The 25,135-nt window shown below is 35.1% G+C and overlaps 1 protein-coding gene across 1 annotated transcript in view; it reads left to right on the forward strand.

Annotated features, from left to right (window-relative positions):
• The first annotated feature begins 1,157 nt into the window (after nt 1–1,157).
• The window catches only part of LOC106881670 (cubilin), a 217,162-nt gene continuing 193,184 nt past the window's right edge, over nt 1,158–25,135 (forward strand). Inside the window, exons 1-5 of the mRNA XM_052967022.2 lie at nt 1,158–1,563; nt 15,598–15,718; nt 16,223–16,306; nt 17,488–17,574; nt 20,230–20,337. Of these exons, the coding sequence (XP_052822982.2) occupies nt 1,454–1,563; nt 15,598–15,718; nt 16,223–16,306; nt 17,488–17,574; nt 20,230–20,337 (510 nt within the window). The 5' untranslated portion in view covers nt 1,158–1,453. The remainder of the gene's footprint in view (nt 1,564–15,597; nt 15,719–16,222; nt 16,307–17,487; nt 17,575–20,229; nt 20,338–25,135) is intronic.

A 25,135-nucleotide genomic window follows, 5' to 3' on the forward strand; every position in this document is an offset into this window, starting at 1 on the left:
TGGAAGACTTTCCTGTTACAGCGTGAACATGATACTGCGGCAGACCGCACACTTAAGTAGGATACTGTGGTAGACCGCACGCTAAAGTAGCACCAAGCATGTGTTCCTGTCTCTTATGTGAAGCCCATCGCTTTTGTTAGTAATTAATTACAATTACGTTCGCTTCTGGCACACTACATTACGCTATTGGCAAACTATTATGTAACTATGTAAATACTGCAATTTACTTCGATGAAAATGTTATTTCAACAATGTTTGTTGTTGGTTTATTATGGGATAACACGTAGCTAAACTTAACACCAACCAACAAACACTCATACGACAAGCAAAACAGCTTTAATTAGGAATTGGAACCGTGATGCAGACGCACCTTCCGCGATACAGTATAATTATTTATTACATAGGCGTCAGAGTAGTGGTTCTCAAACTGACGGATACCACTTGCCACCCTAAATATCATTGAAAGTTTTTTAACACCACCATCTCCATTAATGAGACAACAAAACAAAGCTTGCACCCATATAATTGTTCTTTCTTTGTCATGGTGTTGGGAAAATTTAAAAAGTTTTAAGCCATCTAATTTTATTAAACATGGCATTTTGTCCGTTTTTTTTTTTTTCAGTTCTTACAAGTTTTTCCCAGAGAGAAACATTGTGCTGAGACATTAAATAACTGTGGTTTGTTTTCAGGATACCGGAAGTATCATCATGGCGAGGTTTGAGAGAGACATAAGTTCGTATTGTAATTACATTTAGCTTAGTGTTTTACTATCTCGAGTCACTCTACTGTCCTTCATATGAATGTATTTTATGTTCAAGATTTCTGATGAGTAAAAGAAAAATGTCTGATTTGATGACACCTTTTCAAATGGCATTAAAACCATGAATAAAACGAAGTCTTCTATTGGAAATCGGAATTGCGATATCCAAAGGTCTTTTTAGGTTATAATACTTACAACGGTTCTTGTAAACAGATACCAGTAATGGTTTGGCTACAAAAATACTTAATAACTGTGTAAAAGATAGTAAAATATGCATCGTATAATTGTCATATATATCTGTTTTGAAGATAATATCTCCAAGTTTAATTGTATAGTGTAAAGATGGTGAGTATTCGACATTAATCAGTGTGATAAGGAATTCAAAATTAATTAGCTTGTTTGTTTAGAATGTCACATGAGAGGATACGTTTATAAATTAACTTCTTTGTGACTGGCACAAAGAAGTCTTTTGTGATTATAAACTTACTAAGAATAATTGCAAAGACACACTTACACCCTTCCATCAAACGAGCAAACAAGGGCATGAGAAAGCAAATGAATAAGACGAGGCGGATAAAGCAACAAAAGTGTCACTAAACGTTGTTAATTTAGCTGCGCTCAGAACTGAGAAGAAATTTAGCGGCTTAAACATATATATATATTGAAAAAACTGAGAGTCATATAAATGACCAAATGCATATCTCTTTTGTGAACATCGTCCTTAGCTTTTCTGCAATCATTTTGATCATAATGGTATCAGAAGGAACAGAAGTAAGGAAGAAACGTGAAATTTCCAACCAACTGTGAGTTTATTTTGTTATTATTTCATTTATTTATTAAGAATTAACAGTTAGCAGTGAATATTGTACGAGAATATTTTACTCCAAATGATTATTTAGTACTAAATCTATTAATAACCACTGGAAAAGGCGGTGGAGAGACAGAAGAGAATGCCGTCGCGTTAAATAACTTGCAGGTGTTTAGTTTCCTTCGTATACGCTCTTAGTTCAAATCTTTCTTTCTGGTTTCGACTTTACCTTCCATTCCTTTGAGATCGATAAAAGAAATATATCAGATGTGCACTGAATCGACTTTAGAAGTATAACACTTCCATATAAATGTGTTAATCCATATATTACTTCTTTCCTTAGTGTTATTGTCGAGTGGACATGATATAGATAGTTTGCTGAAGAGTCTTTACTCGTTATCTCATCACTAGTTTGTTTTACGCTAGAATTAACTCTTTGATACAGAAGCAAAAGAAGGTCTCGGTGATAGGATATCGTGTGAAGAAATGAAGGGCAGTTTAGTGACTTTAGTTGTGCCAAGATAAACTCTCGCGAACAAAAATCACTTACTTAAAACAAAAATATTTGGAAGAATATTTTTTTCTCTTTCCATAAAAAAAAAATGTTCTCACGAACATTTTATTTCATACTCATTAAATAGTTTTGAGTACACCTACACAAGTGTGCCATTTTTTATAGCTTCTTTCTTCCGGCCATTTCAACATGTTAAAGCGTTAATCCCTACACATTATTTTTTCTCTCCGTTTTCTTTTCCTCTAAATGCGTTCCGCCGAAGAGCAGAGGCTCAAAGCGTCAAAGACTTTTCCATTCTTCCTGCGCATTAAACTAATACACCTGCTTGTTCCTTCACCTGTCTCAATCTTTTGTTTTCTGCAAATTTGAACTATATATATATATATATATATATATAAATCAAAACTGTCCGACGAACGGGAAGGTGAACCAGTTTTTTGTGATGTCTTTGCAACTTACTTAATAAAGTATATATATATATATATATATATATATATATATATATATATATATATATATATATATATATATATTTATATATGCACTTTATATGTGTGTGTGTATGTATTTGTGTCTGTGTTTGTCCCCCCCATCCTTGCTTGAGAACCGATGTTGGTGTATTTACGTCCCCGTAACTTAGCGTTTCGGCATAAGAGACCGATAGAATAAGTACTAGGCTTACGAAGAATAAGTCCTGGGGTTGATTTGTTCTACTAAGGGCGGTGCTCCAGCATGGCCGCAGTCAAATGACTGAAACAAAAAAAAAAAAAAAATATATGTATATGTATATATATATATATATATATATATATATATATATATATATATATGTATATGTATATATATATATATATATATATATATATATATATATATGTATGTATGTATGTATGTATGTATGTATATATATATATATATATATATATATATATATATATATATATATATATATATATGTTATATATATATAATCTACACATATAAATTTGACATGGGCGATTCATTCTTGTTTTGCGATTCACGGTCAAACGGCTGGGTGGAATTGCGCGAAAAATTACACAGATGTGTAGAATGATCCGGTGGTGTTGCTGGGCTTTGTATTTTTTCATAGCACCCGTGGTTACCAAGATAATCTACTATAATAATACTCTTGTGTTTATGAATGAGAAAGGAAGGGGTGATGTCATACTTGGTAGTGGGATGATGAAAATAGTACTCTGAAAAAATAAATCAGAGTTTCAACGCTGTGTGAAGATATGTGTGAATGTAAAAGAGAGGGTATGCGAATGCGTGCGTGCGTGTGCGTGCGCAATGGAAGTGGGATTTTTTAAGTCTTTCTTTGTAGTGTTTCAGTTATTTGATTTTCAGTTTCAGATGTTTTTTTTTTTTCCATTTGGTTTTTAAATTTTGTGTAATATTTCACATTGAGGTTGAGGTATTTAATGTTTTTCAGTTATTATTTTTTCGTAGTATTTTTAACCTTTGAAAATTAAAAAGATTTTTGACCTATTTTTTTATTTCCTTTAATTTTTGTTTTATTTTTTGTGTGTTTCTGTTGTTTTGCATTTTTGTTCACTTATTATTTCGGTTAAATTTTTGATTTGGTTGAGGCTTGGCTGGTTTTATTTTTGTTGGTCAGTTATTTTTAGCGTTTTCACAGAAAAATATCATTCCAAAATTGTTTTTTAACGTAAGCGTGCCCAAACAAGATGAATGCTTACACAGAGCAGGTTTTACAGCCACATCATCCAAACTGACCGGGTGCAACCAAGCTTAGCTGCTATTATATATATATATATATATATATATATATATATATATATCATCGTTTAACGTCCGCTTTCCATGCTAGCATGGGTTGGACAATTTGACTGAGGACTGGTGAACCAGATGGCTACATCAGGCTCCAATCTGATTTGGCAGAGTTTCTACAGCTGGATGCCCTTCCTAACGCCAACCACCCCGAGAGTGTAGTGGGTGCTTTTACATGCCACCGGCACAAGTGCCAGGAAGGCGACGCTGGGCACAGTTGTCATCACGATTTCGCTTTCACTTGCCCCAACAGGTTGTAGTGAAACCTCTCTCTCTCTCGGGTATTTATTTACAAATGATAACGTAGCGGCTAACATCTAGCCTTCGCCCGCTTGGACCCTGCTGTGTCCATCACCCTGATTGGCTCTTATTTGCACGGCATTTGTCTCCAGTTCTGTTTCGTGCCAGGGTGCATACCGACCAATCATGGCCTTCTAATAAGGTCATGTGAGAGAGTGTTTTCTGCTGTTTCTGGAACCCCTTTTTATCTATAAATAGTCTTGCTTCATCTACACCAGTTGGTCTTCGATTTCAGACCTCTCATAGGTCTGGTCGTTTGACCACACACCAACCAGCCAGTTCCCAGCGACGACGTCAACACCACCGTTCTACTGTCTTCTACAGTCCCGTCGCCAGCGCCAACACTACGACCAGAGTACACACCAACAACAGCAACCGCGGTTCCTTCAACACTGTTTGTGTGGATTGTTTCCACCTCGAAAATAACAGCCAGAACAACCTGCGAGGATCTTCTGTACCAAGTAACCGGTCACAGCATCAACGCTCAACTTCACACACAACACATGACACCTCACCTCTACTATTCGGCAGACATTCTACCTATTGTGTACAGACATTCTACCTATTGTGTACAGACATTCTACCTATTGTGTACAGACATTCTACCTACTGTGTAACTCTTCTAAGAACTGGTACTTTCTTATCTTTGTGTTCAGGACTCTTATAGTCTATGTTGCCGACTCTTATTCCATGTTCTGTATTTCACATTCATTTACGCTCACACACATATTATGTATACCATACATACTACTGTTCATACGAAGACTTGTCTTATGTATTGTGCTACTTATATTGCCGCATGCACGCACACACAGACACACAGTTGACTACCCTAATAAACTTACTCTCTCTATATATCTAACGATTGTCTCTCTCACCTTTCCTTGCTGGCATTTCCTCGCATCTCACATGTGAGTACTCTTATGTTATATTACATGTTTTGTGTCGACCGTGAGACACGTTAAAAGGAACCTGTTCCCGTTCGTTGCCATCTCCTTTGGTTTGCACGGTCGTTCTCTACAAGGTCTTTGCAAGCTGAGTTTAGTGTCCAATGAAGGAGACGACGTTAGCATGGGTGCCAGTCATTGTATTTTGTTCGATTTCGATTTCACTTGCCTCAACAGGTCTTCGCAAGCGGAGTTTAGTGTCCAATGAAAGAAGGTACGCATAAGTGGGCTGGCTACACTCCTGGCAGAGGCCTTGGATTTAGGTCTCAATTGGCTTGCCGGGTCTTCTCACGCACTGCATATTTCCAAAGGTCTCGGTCAGAAGTCATTGCCTCGGTGAGGCCCGATGTTCGAAGGTCGTGCCTCACCACCTCATCCCAGGCCTTTCTAGGCTTACCTCTTCCACAGGTTCCCTCAACTGCTAGGGTGTGGCACTTTTTCACACAGGTATCCTCATCCATTCTCACCACATGACCATACCAGCACAATCGTCTCTCTTGCACACCACAACTGATGCTTCTTAGGTTCAACTTTTCTCTCAAGGTACTTACACTCTGTCTAGTATGCACACTGACATTACACATTCATCGGAGCATACTGGCTTCATTCCTTGCGAGCCTACACATATGAATATATGAATACATGGATAACAGACTTAGGAGTGGAGTTAGTTAATTAGATTCCAGAACATGACTGATACTATGTTTTAACTTTGGGAAGATGAAAGACAAAGTCAACTTTGGCCTGATTAAATTAAAAACATAATGAGCCAGACTGCAAGGGATTTTGTGAGGTGCTTAGTGATATTACCAATTAAACGATTCCTCTATTCAGATATAAATAAAAGAATATAAATAAAATGCAAAAAAAAAAAAAACAAGAGTAATTTACCCACTTACAGATGAGAAGCTTTCACTTTGGTTAGATCAGAGCAACAACTATTACCTTCCTCTAATAATGGATGGCTTAAGATAAAACTCAACATCCTCTTTGTAGTTAAACAATATAGTTGTTCATAGGCTGTTGATGTAGTTTTCACCATTAATCTCTACAATCAAGTGCTGAAGACTTGAACTACCCTATTTCCTACTCTTTCAATGAAGTGTTTCCATTTTTTTTCAGATATACTATCCAGTATATCCATTAGCTCTTCATTTGTGATTTGAAGAACCATGAATCCTACATCATCTTGGTGGTGGTAGTGGTGGTAGTGGTGGTGGTGGTGGTAGTGTGGTTGGGATGAACCATACAGGTGATGATGAACCAAGAGTTAATGTTTCCATTAATATCTCTTGTTGTGACTCCCATGTTATGTGATCCCATGTTTTATAGTACCAGGTGTGTGAAGCTTTTGCTCATAATCTGGTACCACAATACATGGGGAAGACTTTCTGGATACCTCACTTTGCACTCAGTTTTGAAAATGGAACACACTTCCACATTTCCTACTCATGTGAAAGGAAGATGTGTTATGGTAAACATGATCTAGGATTTCCTTTGACTGTTCCTTTGAGGTCATATCAAAAACTTCTCTGACTTTCATAAGGAGAGACAGGTCATGATCCTTCTTGTCCGTCCTTTGAAAAAATTCTTCAGGCAAAGAGGTACACATTTTTCATGACATACTGCTACCATGTCTGTTTCTGGGACTGGATTTGATCCATGTATTAAATCTTACTATGGCTTGTAATGCTAGCAAAGGAGCCATTGTTAGTATTTTTGTTAACAATGTACAAGTTTGTGTTATTGTTATAGTTGCTGTTGTATATTGTTGTTGTTGTTGTTGTTAGTACTTTGTTTGATGCTATAAAATATGCATTCTCAGATGTCAAGTTGTGACTGTCTGTGTTTGTAAGTATAATTCTTTGTTTCATTGAAATATTCTTTTAAATTCTGTTTTTCTATCAGTTTTAATTCATTTTTGTCAATTGAAAATACATTTTGAGATTTTGTTTTCAGCGGGTGAGAGTTATATTCAATGCTTCTCCCATTTTTGTGATTATTTTTTCTATCTCAACCACCACCACCACCAATATTGAACAGAGTGTAAATACAAGAAAGATCTTTCAGATAAATAAAACTAATATCTAAAAGACAGACTTTCTGTCTACCAAAGGTATTGGGATGGACATCCAAAACATTTGGACATCTTCTTGTTTGCAAAATAACCATAAAAAAAAAATAGAAAAAGAAAAAAGACAAGAAACAAAATGTTCATCCAATAAAACTTGGTAATAATCCAATTTCTGAAAACAGTCTGAATAATACATCCGTTCCCTGCTATCCCCACTCTTCCAGGTCTTCCAGGCCTGTTTCCTTTCTCCAATGGCCCTGTCTATGGCATCGTTCCACCACCACGTTACCCTTGGTCTGGTTGGGACTTTGCACCACCCACAAATTTGGTCTGTGGTACTCAGCAAGCTGTTCCACAGGAATTCACAGTGGCCCTCTATATCACAAGTTTGTAACTCCTCCTCCATCTCATCAAATTTCTCAATTAGGATGTCCCTAAATCTTTGACCATATGAAGGGTCCTTAAGCTTCCAATTCCTTCTTTTCCAGATTTGTCTGCTTCTTGGCATCCTTCTGGCCTAATGTCGCTAATGACTAGTCTATGTTGGGGGATATGTTCTTCACCAGGGAGGGTGTTTGTATTTAAGAGTAACCATGCATACCACTGTCTGGTGAGAAAGTAATTGGTCTGGCTAGTGTAGCTACCTGACTGGTAGGTTATCAGGTGCATGGTTGGCTTCCTGAATTTGGTGTTGCAGATCAATAAGTTATTTGCATCACAGAACTCCAGTAGCCTTGAAGTAGTTGTATGCTGTCAACTCTTTGTGACAGTCCCCTGAAGGGAATAATACTACTGTTGGTTAGACTTAGGAAGCTTCACCACTTCCTGTCGGCCTTGACACATTTCCTGTGTCCTTATGTTTACAAGGGGGAGACAAGCACCTCCACCCAGCTAAGCCTGCATCCAGAGACATGTTTCTGAGTCTTTGCTGATGACAAGCCAGACTGATGACGAGCCAGACTGATGACGAGCCAAACTGATGATGAGCCAGACTGATGACGAGCCAGACTGATGACGAGCCAAACTGATGACGAGCCAGACTGATGACGAGCCAAACTGATGACGAGCCAGACTGATGACGAGCAAAGACTCAGAAACATGTCTCTGGATGCAGGCTTAGCTGGGTGGAGGTGCTTGTCTCCCCCTTGTAAACATAAGGACACAGGAAATGTGTCAAGGCCGACAGGAAGCGGTGCAGCTTCCTAGGCCTAACCAACAGTAGTATTATTCCCTTCAGGGGGCTGTCACATTAAGTCGACAACATACAACTACTTCATCGCATCACTACTGCATAAATCTCTCTGAGAGATTTAGAAATGTATTATTTCTAGTAGCCTTGTTCCCTCTTTGTTTCGGGAACCAATTCCATGGCCCCCATGTACACCATGGAAAATACTGGGCTACCATCCGACACGCCCATTGAAGTCCTCAGCCATGAAGATGAGATCCTTGTCATTCATCTTAGAGGTAGCCTGCAGAAGAATATCGTAAAAATGGTCTTTCTGTTCATTTGGTAGGCCCACTTGTGGGGCATAGGCAGAGATGATTGGTGCTATGCTATTCTGTAAGACCAGCCTGAACTTATGCACTCTATCACTCACTCTGACTACCTCTATGAATTCATTCACCCATTTCTCTGCAAGAAGTATGCCCACATCACCTACCCCACTGTTACCTTCGCAGAAGATTTTATACCTATTGTCTTTCCTGTAAGGAACCTGGCTGAAGATCCTCTCCACCTTACCTCTTGGATGCAGCATGTATCAACATGCCTCCGTTCAAGCATCTCAACAATCTCACTAGATCTACCTTTCAATGTGCTCACATTGACAGTACCAACCCTGAGAACTGGGAAAGAGGCACAGGAGGGAACATGAGCATGAGAGATGGTATTGGGTACCTGAAAAGGTTTCGGTGATTTTTTGGTAATAGACATGTCACATCAGTTGGTCTCACTTTAACCTACCGTCTTTTAAACATGTTAAAATTGTTGTCCCTATTGGTGGTGAGAAGTGATGTAAATATAAGCATTACTGCTGCAAATATAATAGGTCAATGTATAAATTAATTATATAAATGATTTGCTATTGGTTAGTTCATTATATATAGAGAGAAAGAGGTACGTGATTTGTTAATTTACTAATATTTTACAAAGTAACATATCACCTTTTGGTACATGCAGTAGTGTGGGCAATTGTTGGTGGTGGCCCAGGAGCGACGGAGGTATGCAAGTCTTCTGGTACAGAAGCGAGGCAGAGTCCTGTAGGGACTTCTGGTATTGAGAATAGATTTCCAGTATAGGTGGTGGGGGCAGGAATGGGTGGGTACATCATGGACAAGCAATGGCCAGTTTACTATTGGTGGGGAGAAACATGATAACAGTGAGAGACATAAGTAAAACAAGAGTGTTTATGAATTCTAGAGAACAACGATGAAAACATTATGAAACAGGGAATTATGATTTGAAAGTTATTTGAAGAATTATCTTTCATATGATTAAGCATTAAATGATAATTGTTGAGTATTAAACATCAAATATTTCCATCTAGCATTATGGTCTGGCACTGAATTATTATTTTTGCTTTCTGTCACCAGATTATGTGAAAAAGATCAGGACACTGCAGAATGGAAATTTCAAATGGTTTAACAAAAATGTCAACACTCCCCCTTTCAAGGTCTCCCTAAACAGTCTCAGCACCCAATTGTTCCAGGTGAAGAACTGTAGTGCTTCACCTTTGTAACTACTGATCTTGAAACTGTCTTATTGTTGTTGTTTAAACTTAGGTTATCCCTGACTAAACAGTCAAATTATTAATGGTATTCCAGGAGCAGCGATCTTGACTTCTTAATAATATTTGGGACTGCATTTTCTAATGTCCTTTCCAATAAAATAGTTTTAAGCTTCTAGGTATGTTTTGCTGTTATTTCTAGCAGAGCAAGTCAAGTTACCATATAGAGGTTTCCTTCCTTCCTTCCTTCCTTTGTGCTCATTCAACCTCCTTTTAATAGCAGCCAAATTTCTCCAAGATAATACTCTGCCAATGCAAACAAAAATTATATTGTCCAAGTAGGCTGTGTATGAATATAAGACAAGTTGGTCATAGCTAGAATGCCTTTAATCATAGGTTTACTGAATTAGGGTTGAATTGTGACAACGGTTTAAGTTGCTCTGCTTAACATTCTGAGGTTGTCCTTGCTTATCATCCTCCTTATACCTGTCAAGTTCTAGCATTAGTTACATAGAAGGTCAGATGAACACAGAGACAAGAAATGGTTCTTCATACGTGCATATGCATGTGTGAGTGTGTATGCCTGTTTTAGACCACACTTACTTTCTCTTCTATTAGAACATTGAACTGGAAAACAACATTAGCTGAACTAAGAAGGCTATTTTCTGATTGACCATTTAAATCAGTGATTCCCAAACTTTTTCTGACTACCACATCCTTGGCACCTAGATCACATTCCAAGTGCCCTCCATCTTACAACCACAAACGTAGACCATTTGCTGCAGAAAATTCAAAACAACTGTATTTCACAAATAAAACTTAAACCTAATTAACCCATTATTTTTTCTTTACATTCATTGTCCCTATGGTTATAATTACTGGTATTATTACTACTCATAGTAAAGTGGCGAGCTGGTAGAATTGTTATCACATTGGGTGAAATGCTTAGCAGTATTTTGTCTGTCGCAATGTTCTGAATTCAAATTCTGCTGAGGTTGACTTTGCCTTTCAATTGATCAATTAAGTACCAGTGAAACACTGGGGTCGATGTAATTTTATACTTACGCCACACTAAGGACCCATCAGTGAGTTGGGTCATTGGTTATTAATTGGATTTGGTATTTACATAACTACAATATCCTGCCAGCATTTGATGTCTGCAATGTTGTATTATTTCACTGTCAGCTGTATGTGATTATACCTAGCCATTTTCTGGTATCTTACATGTTGAGGTACCTTGATTCTGAATGAATCCTTATAGCACCCAGTCCACTCTGTAAAGTGGTTGGCATTAGGAAGGGCATCCATCCATAAAAACCATGACAAAACAGACAGTAGATCTTGGCACAGTCCTCTGGCACACCAGCCCCTACCATCTAGCCCATGCCTGTATGGAAGATGAATCTTAAATGATGATGATGAGGAAGATGATAATGATGATGGATATATCTGTATAAAAAAAAATTTGTGGCTTTGTTAGAAATCATTATTTTTATGAAGTAATAGTGTGTGTGTGTATATATATATATATATATATATATATATATATATGTATACACACACACACACACACACAAAGGGATGCTGAAAAGCTCCTGGCTTTGGGTAAAAGAGAATACAGGTGGATCAATTAATTATGATTTTGTTCACCATATTCTCTCAGATTCATACACTTATTGCAGTGGTCCTTGAGTTTTTCTAAGCTCTGTAAAAGAACTTGGAAGGTTGGGCCTCCAACCAGGCCTTTCATGATGCCCTTAAAGCTAGGAACTTTACACCACCCCCTCTATATAAAATGTCAAAGGCTGTCTCACACCTACTAAACCAGATCTTATTCAAGTTCCCATGGTATTTAAGCAATTCAGACTTCAAAATGCTTCTCTGAATGGGACTGCTTGTCTGTTTCAGAGTTAACCTCATCCAGCTGATGCTAGTGCTCACATTTAGCTGAGTGAATTAAAGCAATGTGAAATGAAGTGCTTTGCTCAAGGGTACAATACACTGTCCAGTCTGAGAATTGAAACCATGACCATAAACCTAACAACCTGTTCTACACTGTTATGTTGTGTACTTTTTCAGTAATATAATTTTAATCATTATTTATCTTAATGAGTGTGGTGATTGGGGGAACCTGTACAATGTTAGTCTAAACAGCATTGGGTTTTTATTTAGTTACCTCTATGTTTTCAGTTAAAATTCCACAGCGTGCAACTTTAACTTTCATTGCTCTTTGGGAGTGATAACATAAGCACCCTCTCTCCACCACCAAATTTGTGACCCTGTGCCAGTGTCATTTATTTATCATTTTATGTCAGATTTTCCTTGCTGGTTCATGTTTGTCTGGTTTTTTGAAGCAGTATTTTATGGTTGGATGCCCTTTATATTGCCATCTCTTTCAGTTGCCTTTTTGCAGGCATATGGAGCATGTTTTTGAAAACTAGGACCCGAAATTGGTCTTTATTATTCCCTTGTGCTATACCTCTGTCACTTACACCTGGCGATTCTCTCTTTCACTACTCCACACTCAGGCCTTCCAGTAACTGCAGTTAGGTTTAATAACCTTAAGAGTATGAGTACTTTTTTTAATGCCAAAATATATAAAAAGAGATCTCAAGTGAGAGGTGTCAACTGTCTCAGTGACAAATGAACAAAGCAACAGAACAACTTCATTGTCTGTCACAGGTAATGTTGAGCACCAGTCCTATTTTTTCTTCACCTTGTCTTTTTTATCTTATATAAGTTACCTTTATTAATGAAAAGGAAATGGGATAGCAATTATTTTTCTCCCCTCACATGACAAAAATAATGGCACAGTTTCTTCAACTTGGTTTATGTTGCAGATAGATAAAAGCCTGTAGGCTGTTTGCAACATTTATTCAAATACATCCGTGTTTGTGTGTGTGTGTGTGTGTGTGCATGTGCGCGTGTGTGTACGTGTCTTTGCATTTACACACACAGGTGTACACATACCTACCCTCACATATATTCACATATCAATGTAACACATTCAAATATGTTTTTCTTTTTTGAATGTAAATGAAATATCTATTGTTATAGTTGTATGAAGACTACAATTTATAATAATAATATTGTAACATAAATAGTGTGTTTGATAAATATCACTGGATAAATATATATTATTATGATGTTGGAGATGAATTATATTATGTTTGTTGTTGTGATAAGAATACATTCCATTGTTATGTGTGTGTGTGTGTGTTTACACATTTGTGAGTGTGTGTGGAGATGTATAATTCTAGGGTCAATAAACGTTATGAAATAGTTATGTAACTCTTTATTCTTTGTCTTAAATGAGATGAGAGTATGGAATCAAGTAAATTAATTACATCACTTTATTTTATCTGTGTTTATAAACTATTGTGTAGGATAATCTCATATCTAAAGAATAACTTTTAAGAATTTTTGGTGGTTTCCATACATTTTATGGTGTGATTTTCTTTTGTTTCAAGACTGATGTATGTTGAGTAAACATACATCATTTGTTTCAAGACTGATGTATGCTGATGTATGTTGAGTAAACAGCTTTAAAAAATATAAAGCAATTTATCTCTACATAAATGGAAATAAATTCTTGTGAATATCAGGCTGAAACCATAAACCTTTTGACTCATACTGTGGATGTTACCTGCAACTGATATAAAAACAATAATAATTTAAAGAAATAAATTGACTAAAACACTTTATCACATAGATTGTACAGCATGTTACAACTTGCAACAGTTACTTTAAAGCTAAGTTAAATGAAAAATAGCTGTCAAATTATTATATGAGTTGTTAACAGTAAGTACATTAAATGGGGAGGGTTAGTAGTTAGATTTATTGTTTAACTCAGTCCACAAGATAGTATTGTTTATAATATTAGCATGGAGAGATATTTATTTACAATCAAGTTAATTTCTGCACGTGTCTTTAAAAGACAATGACTTGAGATTAATTGACTTATTAACTGATAACCTACATACTTTAAATTATTCAATTAACATTTAGTTATTCTATAGATTTCCAAGTATATCAATTGCTTCCAGATGATAATGATGACATCTGAAAGATTAAAAGTCATATTGTTAGTGTCACTCTGGTAGTATCTATAAGTTTAGATAATTTGCTACATGCTACTCTTTGGTATATGACTAGGATGGTTTCTTGAGAAATTTGATAAGGGCTTAGGTATTCAGAATTACTTTAAGAACCTCATTTGTTATGGTACTTTGGAAAACTGAGGACTGGATTTGGTAGAGGCGAAAGATTTTGCAGCATCTATGTAATTAGATATTAATTAGAGCCATGTAAATAAGAATAAAAGATCATGTGATTAATAAATGTGGGAAATAATTAGCAGCTCTAATGATTTCGTACATTGTATACAAGGGGACTGGAAATAACAGAATGGATGAAATGTCAGACTGTTAGCTTAGATCACGCATTAATATTCTATCTCTGGCACTATGCTATATCTTGATCTTTTTCACTTATCAAGCAACATAACAGAAAGAGAAATGATCCAGTGATAGAGCACCAAACTAGCTGGAAATATCTAATATCTAATTCTCAATGGTTATCATTTTACATCCAATATCAAAATCATTTGGTCTCATATGAAAGAATTCAAACTTAGAGCTGTAAACTATCTCAAACTACATGGTGTATTTTGAGGTGGTTTACAAATTTTAGTTTGAAGTCTTCCATGAGATTAAATGATTCTGAGGTTGGATGTTAACAGCTAACGAGTATTAAAAACCAGATATTAAGCACTAGAGATTATTTTGTATGAGAGATTAAATATCATCAGAGAAAAGTTATTGAAGATTAGTTTAAAATATATGAAATATTAAAAAAATTATCTACTTGTTATCTTTAAAAGAACACTTAATTACTAAGACCTTGTCTCATGCCTTTGAGTATCTTACTACTTGAAGGTTGTTATTAAAAATGATTTATCTTTTTCATTGGATTTAAAGGAAAAGGTAACAAGAGAGAGAGAAAGAGAGAGATGTTAAAAATATATCCAAATTTTGTTATTTTCTTTTCTGAGCATTTAAAAAGAAAAAGTCAACTTTGTGGTGATTTTAAACTTAGAATATAGAAGGATGTAACTAAACACTGACTTATATTTTTTTTACAACTTACTGAATCAGGAGGAAGGAGCAGTACCCATGACCTTTATAGGCCCTTTGAGACTGGTGAAACTTGCAATGGCTCAAGAGGGACCATTGCAAGTAAACACCTGTTGGGTGAAAATATGAGCAGGGAGAGAATTCCAGAGGACCAATGTTTTAGGACAGAAAGGCTAGGCATAATCATTAGTTCAGGACCTGAGGGGTAAGACACAGCAAGGATGATAGAGGCTTCTTCTATCATTGCCTTTCATTGCCTTTTACTCAAAGTCAACTATAAGCATCTCTTGTATCTTATTTTCATTTTTGTCATAACCCAAATATATTACTAGTACTTATTGATCAAATCATGTTTAGAGGAATGAAAAGCAAAATCAGTTTCCATGAGAATAAAATTTGCAATTGATTTATCTACTAAAGAAAGTAATATTTATACAAACACATAATACATTGACTACTGATTGTTAAACATACTTTTTATAACTTATCTTGTGAATGTTTTTTTCATTTTTTTTCAGGCCTAGAATTGTAACTTCTGATGGTCATCTTATATTCATGACTGGTGTAAACCATAACATTACTTTCAAGTCAGCCTCAGGTGGTTTTGTTAACATCGATGGGCATAATTTAAAAGAAATGGTAATATAATTTCTTCTGTAATTTTTGTCTCAAACGTGTTTTATTTCTTTATTCAAGAGAAAGCATTTCCTGGCTAAACACATATTTTCTTTTTTAGTATCATAACATATTTTGAAGTTTTTGGCACTTTTAATAAACTGTTTCTTTGTTGTTGGCTTTTAACTATGCAGTTTTTACATGGTGGCACCACATAAAAAAAAAACATGTGCACTGGTCATTATATGTAGTGACCACCAGGGGTCACTACATCACTCTGGTCTTGAATAATGATTTGATTGATAGCTCTTTTCTAAAGGCCTATTTCAGGAATTGAACCCTTAACTGCAAGTTAGTAAAATAAACATCAATTATGCAGTGTTCCCCAACCCATGATGTTTACAACAGCATAAAAGATTCTATGGTATCTATTCACAATTGAGTTGTCTGGATTTTAAAGATTTAATTTCACAGGCACTACACAGTACCAACAGTAAAATATAATGATTTCTACTTTTTTTTTTATAGATCTCATCTCAAAAGAAACTTAATGAAAACTTGAAATCTGAATTAGAACAAATGAAAGCTTCTCGGCAAACTTTGAATTCAATGGTAAATGTTCTTTTTCTCTACTTTAGTTTAAAGTTGATGCTTCAAAATTAATCTTATTTCAGGTTCAAGAAAAATACTTGACTCTGTTTCTCTCTCTCTCCCTCTCTACCTCTTTCTCTCTCTCTCTCTCTCTTATATACCCATTCATCAAGTGGTAAGTTCTTGGTAAGCTGAATAAATTTGATTACTGGTTACTCTGTATGCATATAATTTCTAGATATCATTAAGAAAGAGAATGATAGATCCCTATATGATTGGTCATATAATAGAAAACAAAAATAAACTATGCTGGCTCTCATGGAGGCAAAGTGGCTGGGTACCTTTGATGTTTTACTCTTTAGCATTCAGAAAACTCTGTCAAATGTAATTGTTATTTATTGACAATGTTTTCAATTAAACGTGCATTATCTTGTTGCTCAAGATTTCAATGATATGGCTGTTTATTTTCAGAATGACACTGTAGGGTAAGTGTAAGAGGTTAGATCTGGCCACTGTGAACATAAAACAAGTTGAATATTTTGACCAGATGTGGCCAATTTAAATGCTAATGGGTTAATATGAAATTTGAAGTTACATTTTACTTTGTCTACCTTGTTATATTTTATCTTTGTTGTAAAGAACTCAGGACTATGTATTGCTCTGTGTTTATTTGTGTTAATATTTCATTGCATAATTATCCTATGGGCTGTGAATACTATTGCTACTATTACTTCTACAGATGATGAGGATGGAGTGGAAGCAACGATTGTGTAGTAAACATAAGTCTCTATTGTCAAAAACCAAGTTTATCAATGAGACTTGTTATTATGAGAAGAAGACAAGGTTCAGAGAATAACTTATGAGAAAAAAAAATAGTGATGGTGAGATTGTGATAATGATAGCAACAAAGTTGACTGGGATTGTAAAAAGAATAGGCTTTGGAGTATGACAGTGGTGATGATGCCATTAATGGTGTGGATGATAATGATTATAAGAAAATATGTATTAGGAACATAACAATGATTGTACTGAGGTGAATATGGATATGCAGCTTTCAATGACCTTTTGTAGTTCAAAAATAGTCTTCTTTTAAAAATTATGTTGGGTTTATTAAATACAAGAAGATTTAAAGTTCATGTTATTTTTTTTATTGAATAAGTTAATGTTCAATTCATTTAAGAATATTTTTCAATTTATCTCAGTTATATAATAATATAACACGGAAGCTGACCTCAATGGAACAAAATTATAACAGGTTGAAAAGCCGTCTTCAAAATTTAAACCTAAATGTAAGTATATGTTTTAATTGTCAATACATGCAGTGTAAAAAAATAACAAACAAAAAATTGTCATATAACAATAAAAACAATTTTGTGTGTTGTAAGAATGTTCCATAAAAGAAGTAAGCTACAAAACACATGGTATGAAATAGTTTAGTCAGACCTGAAAGGAATGGGTCTCATGAATGAAGTATTAAAAATTAAGGCACATGGAAATATATTTTATTTCAGAACCCATCTTCCTCATTATAATCTGGGAATTATAAACAAAATAGAAATTAAAAAATATCATAAAAAGTAAATAATCTTTGGTTGTTTTGATGATGAGTATTCCTCTTGTTCAACCAGTGAATTCTATTTATTCTTTGAATTATAATATAAGTGGGTATTTCAAACACATTTGTATTCTTAGCATAATCTGCAGGCAGATCAGTATGACACAGTGTGAGACAAGACCAGACTTTTTAAATTACAGTTCACCTGATGGAGTTTCCATATAGTTTGTCCACCTAATTTCAAGCAGAAGAATTGGAAAGACCCAAGGCAATGGTATGGTAGGAGACATGTACTGAAGGTGTTACACTGTGGAATTGAAATCAGAGCCTCATGATTATGAAAACAACTTTTTAACCATTTGATAATGTCTGTACGTACCAATCAGACGCATATCCAGAATGTTGTCAAACGGTAAAGTAGTATGCCTTATCTGGAATAACACAGTTTTAGTAGCCTAGTGGTTAGTGTGATGCACTTATGATTGTCAGATCATGGATTTCATTCCTGGACTGGGTGGCACATTGTGTTCTTGAGCAAAACAATTCATTTCACAGAGTGGCAGAATTGTTGGTGTGTCAGCAGAAATGCTTTACAGTATATCTTCCAGCTCTCTGCATTATGAGTTCAAATGCCACCTGCTTGGAGAAGGCAATGGGAAACCACTCGGGTATTCATCCCAAGCCAAATCATGATAGTTGAAGGTCCAGTAACCTACATAACAGCATCAGGGGAGGGTACAAGCCCTCCCCGGTCACAACAGAATGCTGGAGAAGGTCCATATGCACAAGACCTACCCAAGAGCAGACATCACTAGATAGAAAGATAGATAATAGCAATATTTGAACTTGTGGATTTTGGGACATCAGGCAAGCATATTTTAAATACATAAAAACTAATAGAAAAAAAAAAAATGAAATTACACTTCACAGAAATTCAGCTGGTTGAATTGGGCAAATGATTAGCCTAGTAGCCAAAGAATCAATGTTTCATATTCCTTTATTTTACTGCAGTGTTTTAGCAATCACATAACTCTAAAAGGCTTAGTTCATAAGGCTGCAAATAGGTACTACTAATATGCTAGTATTGTTGACTACCATAAGCTGCTGGAGCTTTGTATAATTAATGATAGTTAAGTTAGCTTGCAATACTAAGTCCAACTCTTCCTGTGGATATAGCTTATAAAAATAATGGGCTCTGCCAGATTTATTTTATTCAAAGTACTGTGTAAAGACTAATTGATGCAATTTCTCTGCATTGTCACTATTTAAACTCTCGTGACATGTTAAGGATTTTGAAACAGAATGTGTTGAATATTTTTTTAATGTAAAATTAAACATTAGCCAAATTGATCTTTTCTGTTTAACTTACTCTGTCAGTATTAGTAGATGAGAAAGAAGTTATAAGCACCGCTTGTCCTATTTAGATCAATAAATGCAAAAATGGGCACACAATTCTTGAAAACAGTTAACTCAGGATTAAGTTAAGATTTTGCAGTACAAGTGTAAAAAAAAAAAATTCTTGGTTTCAAAATATCATCATCATCATCATCATCATCATCAACATCATTGTCATTATTATTATTGGGCAATATTTCAAAGTTTAGAATTGTAGTACTCTGATGACTAAGCACCTATTAAATGCATGCTTTTTTAGTTTTGCTCACCTATATTCTGCGCTGAGATTTTATCAACGGTTACTTAACTTTTTTTCCCTTTAGGATTTCTATAATAAGCATGGATAGCATACTGGGTTGATTCAGTTGACAATAGCTAATCCTATATAAAAATTAGTCTTGTATCTAATCAAAAGAAATCACTCAGATTAGATATTTGGCAGAAATAACATTTCTAGGCTTAATGCAGCACTACTTAGTTCTGTCCTTCTATGTTGTTAATTTAAATGCTACAATGGTGAACTTTACTTGTAATTCCACAAAAACAATAAAAGAAAGTAATAATAAAAATATATAATCAGCTATACTCGTCTACAAAACATAACTTTATACTAATAAATCAACTGATTTTTCTTTGATTAAGTTTTCTCCTATGTACTAACACAAATTTTTGTCTTAATTACTAAAAAATCCCCAAATTATTTTTGATAGAAAATATTTTTAGATACAGAATTATAAAAGAAATATTTCTCTGGTGATTTGAATTACTGTATTTGATGGCATATAAGATGCAATCCCACCCCAAAATGTCTCAGAAATCATCCTGGGTCCTATATGTGAAGTTGCTTTAAATGTTACATACTTTAACGCATTCAAAATTTTTTTTCTTGAATATGCATTGCTGAAATTAGAGTGCTTCTAATATGCCATCGGATATAGTATTTCAAAATCATTTTCACTTGCACTAATAATAATAATGCTTTTGAACATTGCAGCAGTCAGGTTCTGGAAGCAATCTTGTATCCAGAATAATATCTTTAGAAAACAAATTGAAATTTGATCCAAGGGTGCTACAGTCATCAGTGGAACTGTTAAAAACACAAGTAAGATCTTTCATTTCTTTTTTTGCTCATTTTTATTTATTTCTTTATTGCCCACAGGGGGCTAAACATAGAGGGGACAAACAAGGACAGACAAAAGGATTAAGTCGATTACCAGTGCATAACTGGTACTTATTTAATCGACCCCGAAAGGATGACAGGCAAAGTTGACCTCAACGGAATTTGAACTCAGAACGTAACGGCAGACGAAATACTGCTAAGCATTTCGCCTGGCGTGCTAACGATTCTGCCAGCTCACTTCCCTTTTGCTCATTTTTATTAATTTTTATTCGTCATCTAAATCCATTGTAATAAATTTAGTTGTTATTGTTTACTCTCAAATCAACCCAAATTGAACAGGCTTATGATCAATAGCATTACAGTCATGACTGTCCTGTCTTTTTCTTGGTATTATCTAGAAGTACATTGGATAATTCGTTGTTATCTTATTTAAGATGGTATGTGTAATTTGAGGAAGATTTGGCTGCTATTCCTTGTAGGTTGTGTGACCATGTAGAAGCTCTCTTGTTTTAGTTGTTCATGCTTGCTATAGAACTGAGATAGCTTTCTGTGAGGTGGGCCAGGAAACAAGTCTTGTTTCCTGGATATGGCTAGACTGTGGAGGACATAATCAAAAGATCATTGAAGAAAATATCTTGGGGCGTTTTATGTCTTTTTACAGTCTGAGTCCAAATCTTGTTGATAAAATAAGCACTACCCTATAAGTACTGGAGCTTATATAAATGACTATAAACTTGAAGATAATGCTCCAGCATGGTCATAGTTCTATGATGAAAATCAGTAAGAGAATAAAATAACATTGTTGTATTTCAGGATGGTAATTTTTTTTTTGCCAAATAAACACATGCACTTTATATTTGTTCTTCATTTGTTTATTATTGTTCTTATTTTAATGTCCATTATCCTTTTTGAGGAGACAAAACAAAGAAAAAAAAAACAAAAACAAAAAAACAAAACAAGCAGGTTGCACAGTTTTATTTCTTTTCTATAAATTTAAAACTTTTGCTTATGATCTCTTGATCTTAAATCTAAAGTCTTATGCTTATTGTATAAAACACCAATCTATCATAGTTAACATTTTCTGATGATTTAGTATCTATTCAGTCCCACTGCGTGGCATCTTGGGCAAGTGTCTTCTACTATAGCCTCGGGCCAACCAAAGCCTTGTGAGTGGATTTGGTAGACGGAAACTGAAAGAAGCCCGTCGTATATATGTATATATATATATATATGTGTGTGTATGTGTTTGTCCCCTTAGCATTGCTTGACAACTGATGCTGGTGGGTTTATGTCCCCGTCACTTAGCAGTTCGGCAAACGAGACCGATAGAATAAGTACTAGGCTTACAAAGAATAAGTCCCCGGGGTCGATTTGCTCGACTAAAGGCGGTGCTCCAGCATGGCCGCAGTCAAATGACTGAAACAAGTAAAAGAGTAAAAGAGTATTCATATTCGATAGGTGAATTCAGACATAATTAATTTAAAGTACAGCTTGAATACACAGCAGTCGATTTTAAACTCAAGATGTGGAAAGCGATAGATCTCAATCTGAATAGAATGTCATTTCTTCTCCATTGTGCTTATATAGAATAATGAATTCCAACAGAGTTCATTATAATTATTTTCCTTGACATGAAAGCATGGTTGGCAAAGAATCTATAGCATTAGACAACAAGCTGAGAGACCTGCAGTTTGTATTTTGACAACAACACTGGATTGTATATGTAATGAATGCCTTTTAACTTTTATACAGCCCAAATTATTGCTTGGTATGAGAAGTTCAATGTATTAATCAACTTCTACCTTGTAGATAAGAGTTTTGTTAGTTTTCTGAGCTGAGTTCAACTCTCTTGTTGGCATATCTTGGAAAGAACTGAGATCTACTCATTTAAGTTGCTTTATACTACATGAAGATAAGCTTGTTAGTGGAGCATCTTTTACTTATTGGTTATAAGATTCCTTATTTTACTTTCCATATTAAAATACATCATTAGTGTTATATGCATTTTAGGCAGGTAGTCCAAGATATGGCTTCATTCCCCATCATCATATCATCATCATCATTTAACATTTTTTTCAAGCTGTAAATGTAGTTATGTTCCTCGATAAGAAAGGAATGAGAAAGGAGCATTAAGTTATTATACTTAGTAGTTATTATCTCTGCTATAGTGAAGGTGGCGGTATTGTTTTCAGTTGTGTTTGTTTGTTTGTCCTTGGACAAGATATCTCAAGAACCACTGGATGGACTCAGATGAAACTTTCAGGGATGTTTGGCCTCATGACTGGCATGAACTGATTAGATTTTGGGATCAATCTGGTGCCAGACAAAGATTCTAAATTATTTTTCCTGTTATTTTACTTAATTTTTGAGAGTGTTCAGGTTCAGTTGTAGCATTCTTGTTTGTAAGAGCAGTTGAGTTTATTTCAGGCATTCTCATTTTAAAAATAATCTCTGGCTAATTGTTGAGAGGACGTTGGTTTTTGCCTTGGCAGAGGTTTGCGCTCTCTGATTGCTCTTGTTTCTTTGATTTTTAGATGTATATTTTATTTTAGATTTTTGTTGCTTCTTCAATAAACTTCATGTACATGGTTTGATTAATAAGTATCCGGACTGTTGCCATAGTAACAAAGCTAAAGCATGTAGAATGAAGTCACTTGGCACAGATTGACCTTAAACTTCACTGTGCATGTGCACTAAGTTTTAACGTTCTAGCTCACTTCTGCTGTTTACAGCAGTGCTTAGAAGGAAGGTGTGTAGTGTGTGATCATCGCATTGACCATTACAGAAAGTTGAGCAGAGAACCTGCATTAAATTTTGCCAAAAGCTTGGCGATACCTGTTCAGAGGCCTACACAAAGTTTTCAAAAAGTTTTCATCATTCTTGACACCTGAAGCCTGAGTGTCTTTTTGGTCAGCTGAAAGCAATTTTGACACGAACTTGGCAGACATGCATCTTATACATAAATCTTCAGTGATAATGGACTGAACTGAACCATAACTAATCTGCACATCCTCTGATAACTCACAGATGGTGATTTGATAATTTCCCCCCACAACTGCATGCACATCTGTGATGTTTTTTCAGTTCTGCTGGTTGCAGATCTCCCAGAACATTCATCAATATCAACATTTTTTTGGCCATCTTGGAAATGCCCAAACTACTCGTATACTTGTGTGTGGCTCATACACTCCTCTCCATATACTTTCTGCAACTTTGCATAGGCCTCTGAGCAGGTGTTACCATAACAACTCTCTCTGTCATGGTTAGTGTGATGATCACAAGCTATACACCTTCCTTCCAAGCACTGTTGTAAACAGCAGAAATGAGCTAGAATGTTAAAACTTAGTGTGCATGCACAGTAGAGGTTAAGGATAATCTTTGCCAAGTCTCTTCACTCTGTGTGCTTTAGGTTTGTTACTATGGCAACAGTCGGGATACTTATTGATCAGACCTTGTATATATCTTCGATTGTCTCTATGCACATGTGTATATATATATATATATATATATATATATATATATATATATATATATATATATATATGAAAGAGAGTTTGTGTGTGTGTGTGTGTGTGTGCATGTCTGTGTGCGTATGTTCCTTATGCATTCAAAAACTGAGTTGCTGATTTTGACGTATGAGTTATCAAAAGATTCAGTAATCTTTCAGCTACCAAATAAACTTTATTTTCATTTACATGATCTCTGTTATCTCAACAACCAGCTATAGCTATTTGAAAGACACTGTTCTACTATGACCAGGTTTCATTAGAAAGTGAAAATAGTTTCACACTTACAACTTGAACCAAAATTATAAAGTGTTGCATTATTAGAGTGATGATGTGTGAATAATGAAAGTATTGTTTCTCTGAATTAGTCACATCTCTACTATAATAAGGAAAGCTGCTTATCAGCTATCTATATATATATAAAGGCTACCAAATAAACTATGTTTTTGGCATAACATTTCCTTTTTACTACTAAAATAACCTCAGAAACGAGGTTGGGTTGCACAATTTTGATATCATTTTCAGGCAATATTTCAATTTGCTTCTAATGTTTCACCTTTATACGATGTTTCATGGATGTATAGAATTCTACTCAAACAAACATTTATGAAAATGTACACATAAATATTGTATTAAAATAAGCCACAACTAAAAAAATTTCATTAAAAGACATCCATTACTCTGTATGTTATGAGGAGGTACAGTCACTCACTCTCACTCTCACACGCACACATACATACAAAAAAGATGTATGCATAGTAGTTATGTATGTGTATATGGAAGATAATGTGTGTGCATGTGTGTGAAAGAGAGAGAGAGAGAGCAAGTGAGTGCCATTTATACATGCAAAAATATACAACATACAACTTCGCTCACTCACTCTCTTTCTCTTTCATGCATACATACACATACACACACACACACATCCATTTCATATACATGTACATCTTTCACTTTCTCCTCTCTTTCACTTTCTGCTTTCACTTCAAAACAAATGTCACCTTTTCACTTTCTCATCTCTTTCAATTTCTATTCTCTTCAAAACATAAGGAAATAAATTTTTTTTATGGAAACTAATGAACAATCATATGATCCTATATGATCAAGCTGACAACTTTGCTGCTTCAAACAAAAGAATGTCATAAAATAACTTCCTTTGGTACACACATGCACACGCACCCGTGCGCACACACACCCACACACACGCTCTAGATAAAAGTTCTGTATGAATTATGTTATATCTTACTGTGTGCACATGCAAAATTACAGCTCAA

This window comes from Octopus bimaculoides, chromosome 4, assembly GCF_046866305.1.
Source record: "Octopus bimaculoides isolate indiv1 chromosome 4, ASM4686630v1, whole genome shotgun sequence".
NCBI lineage: Eukaryota > Metazoa > Mollusca > Cephalopoda > Octopoda > Octopodidae > Octopus > Octopus bimaculoides.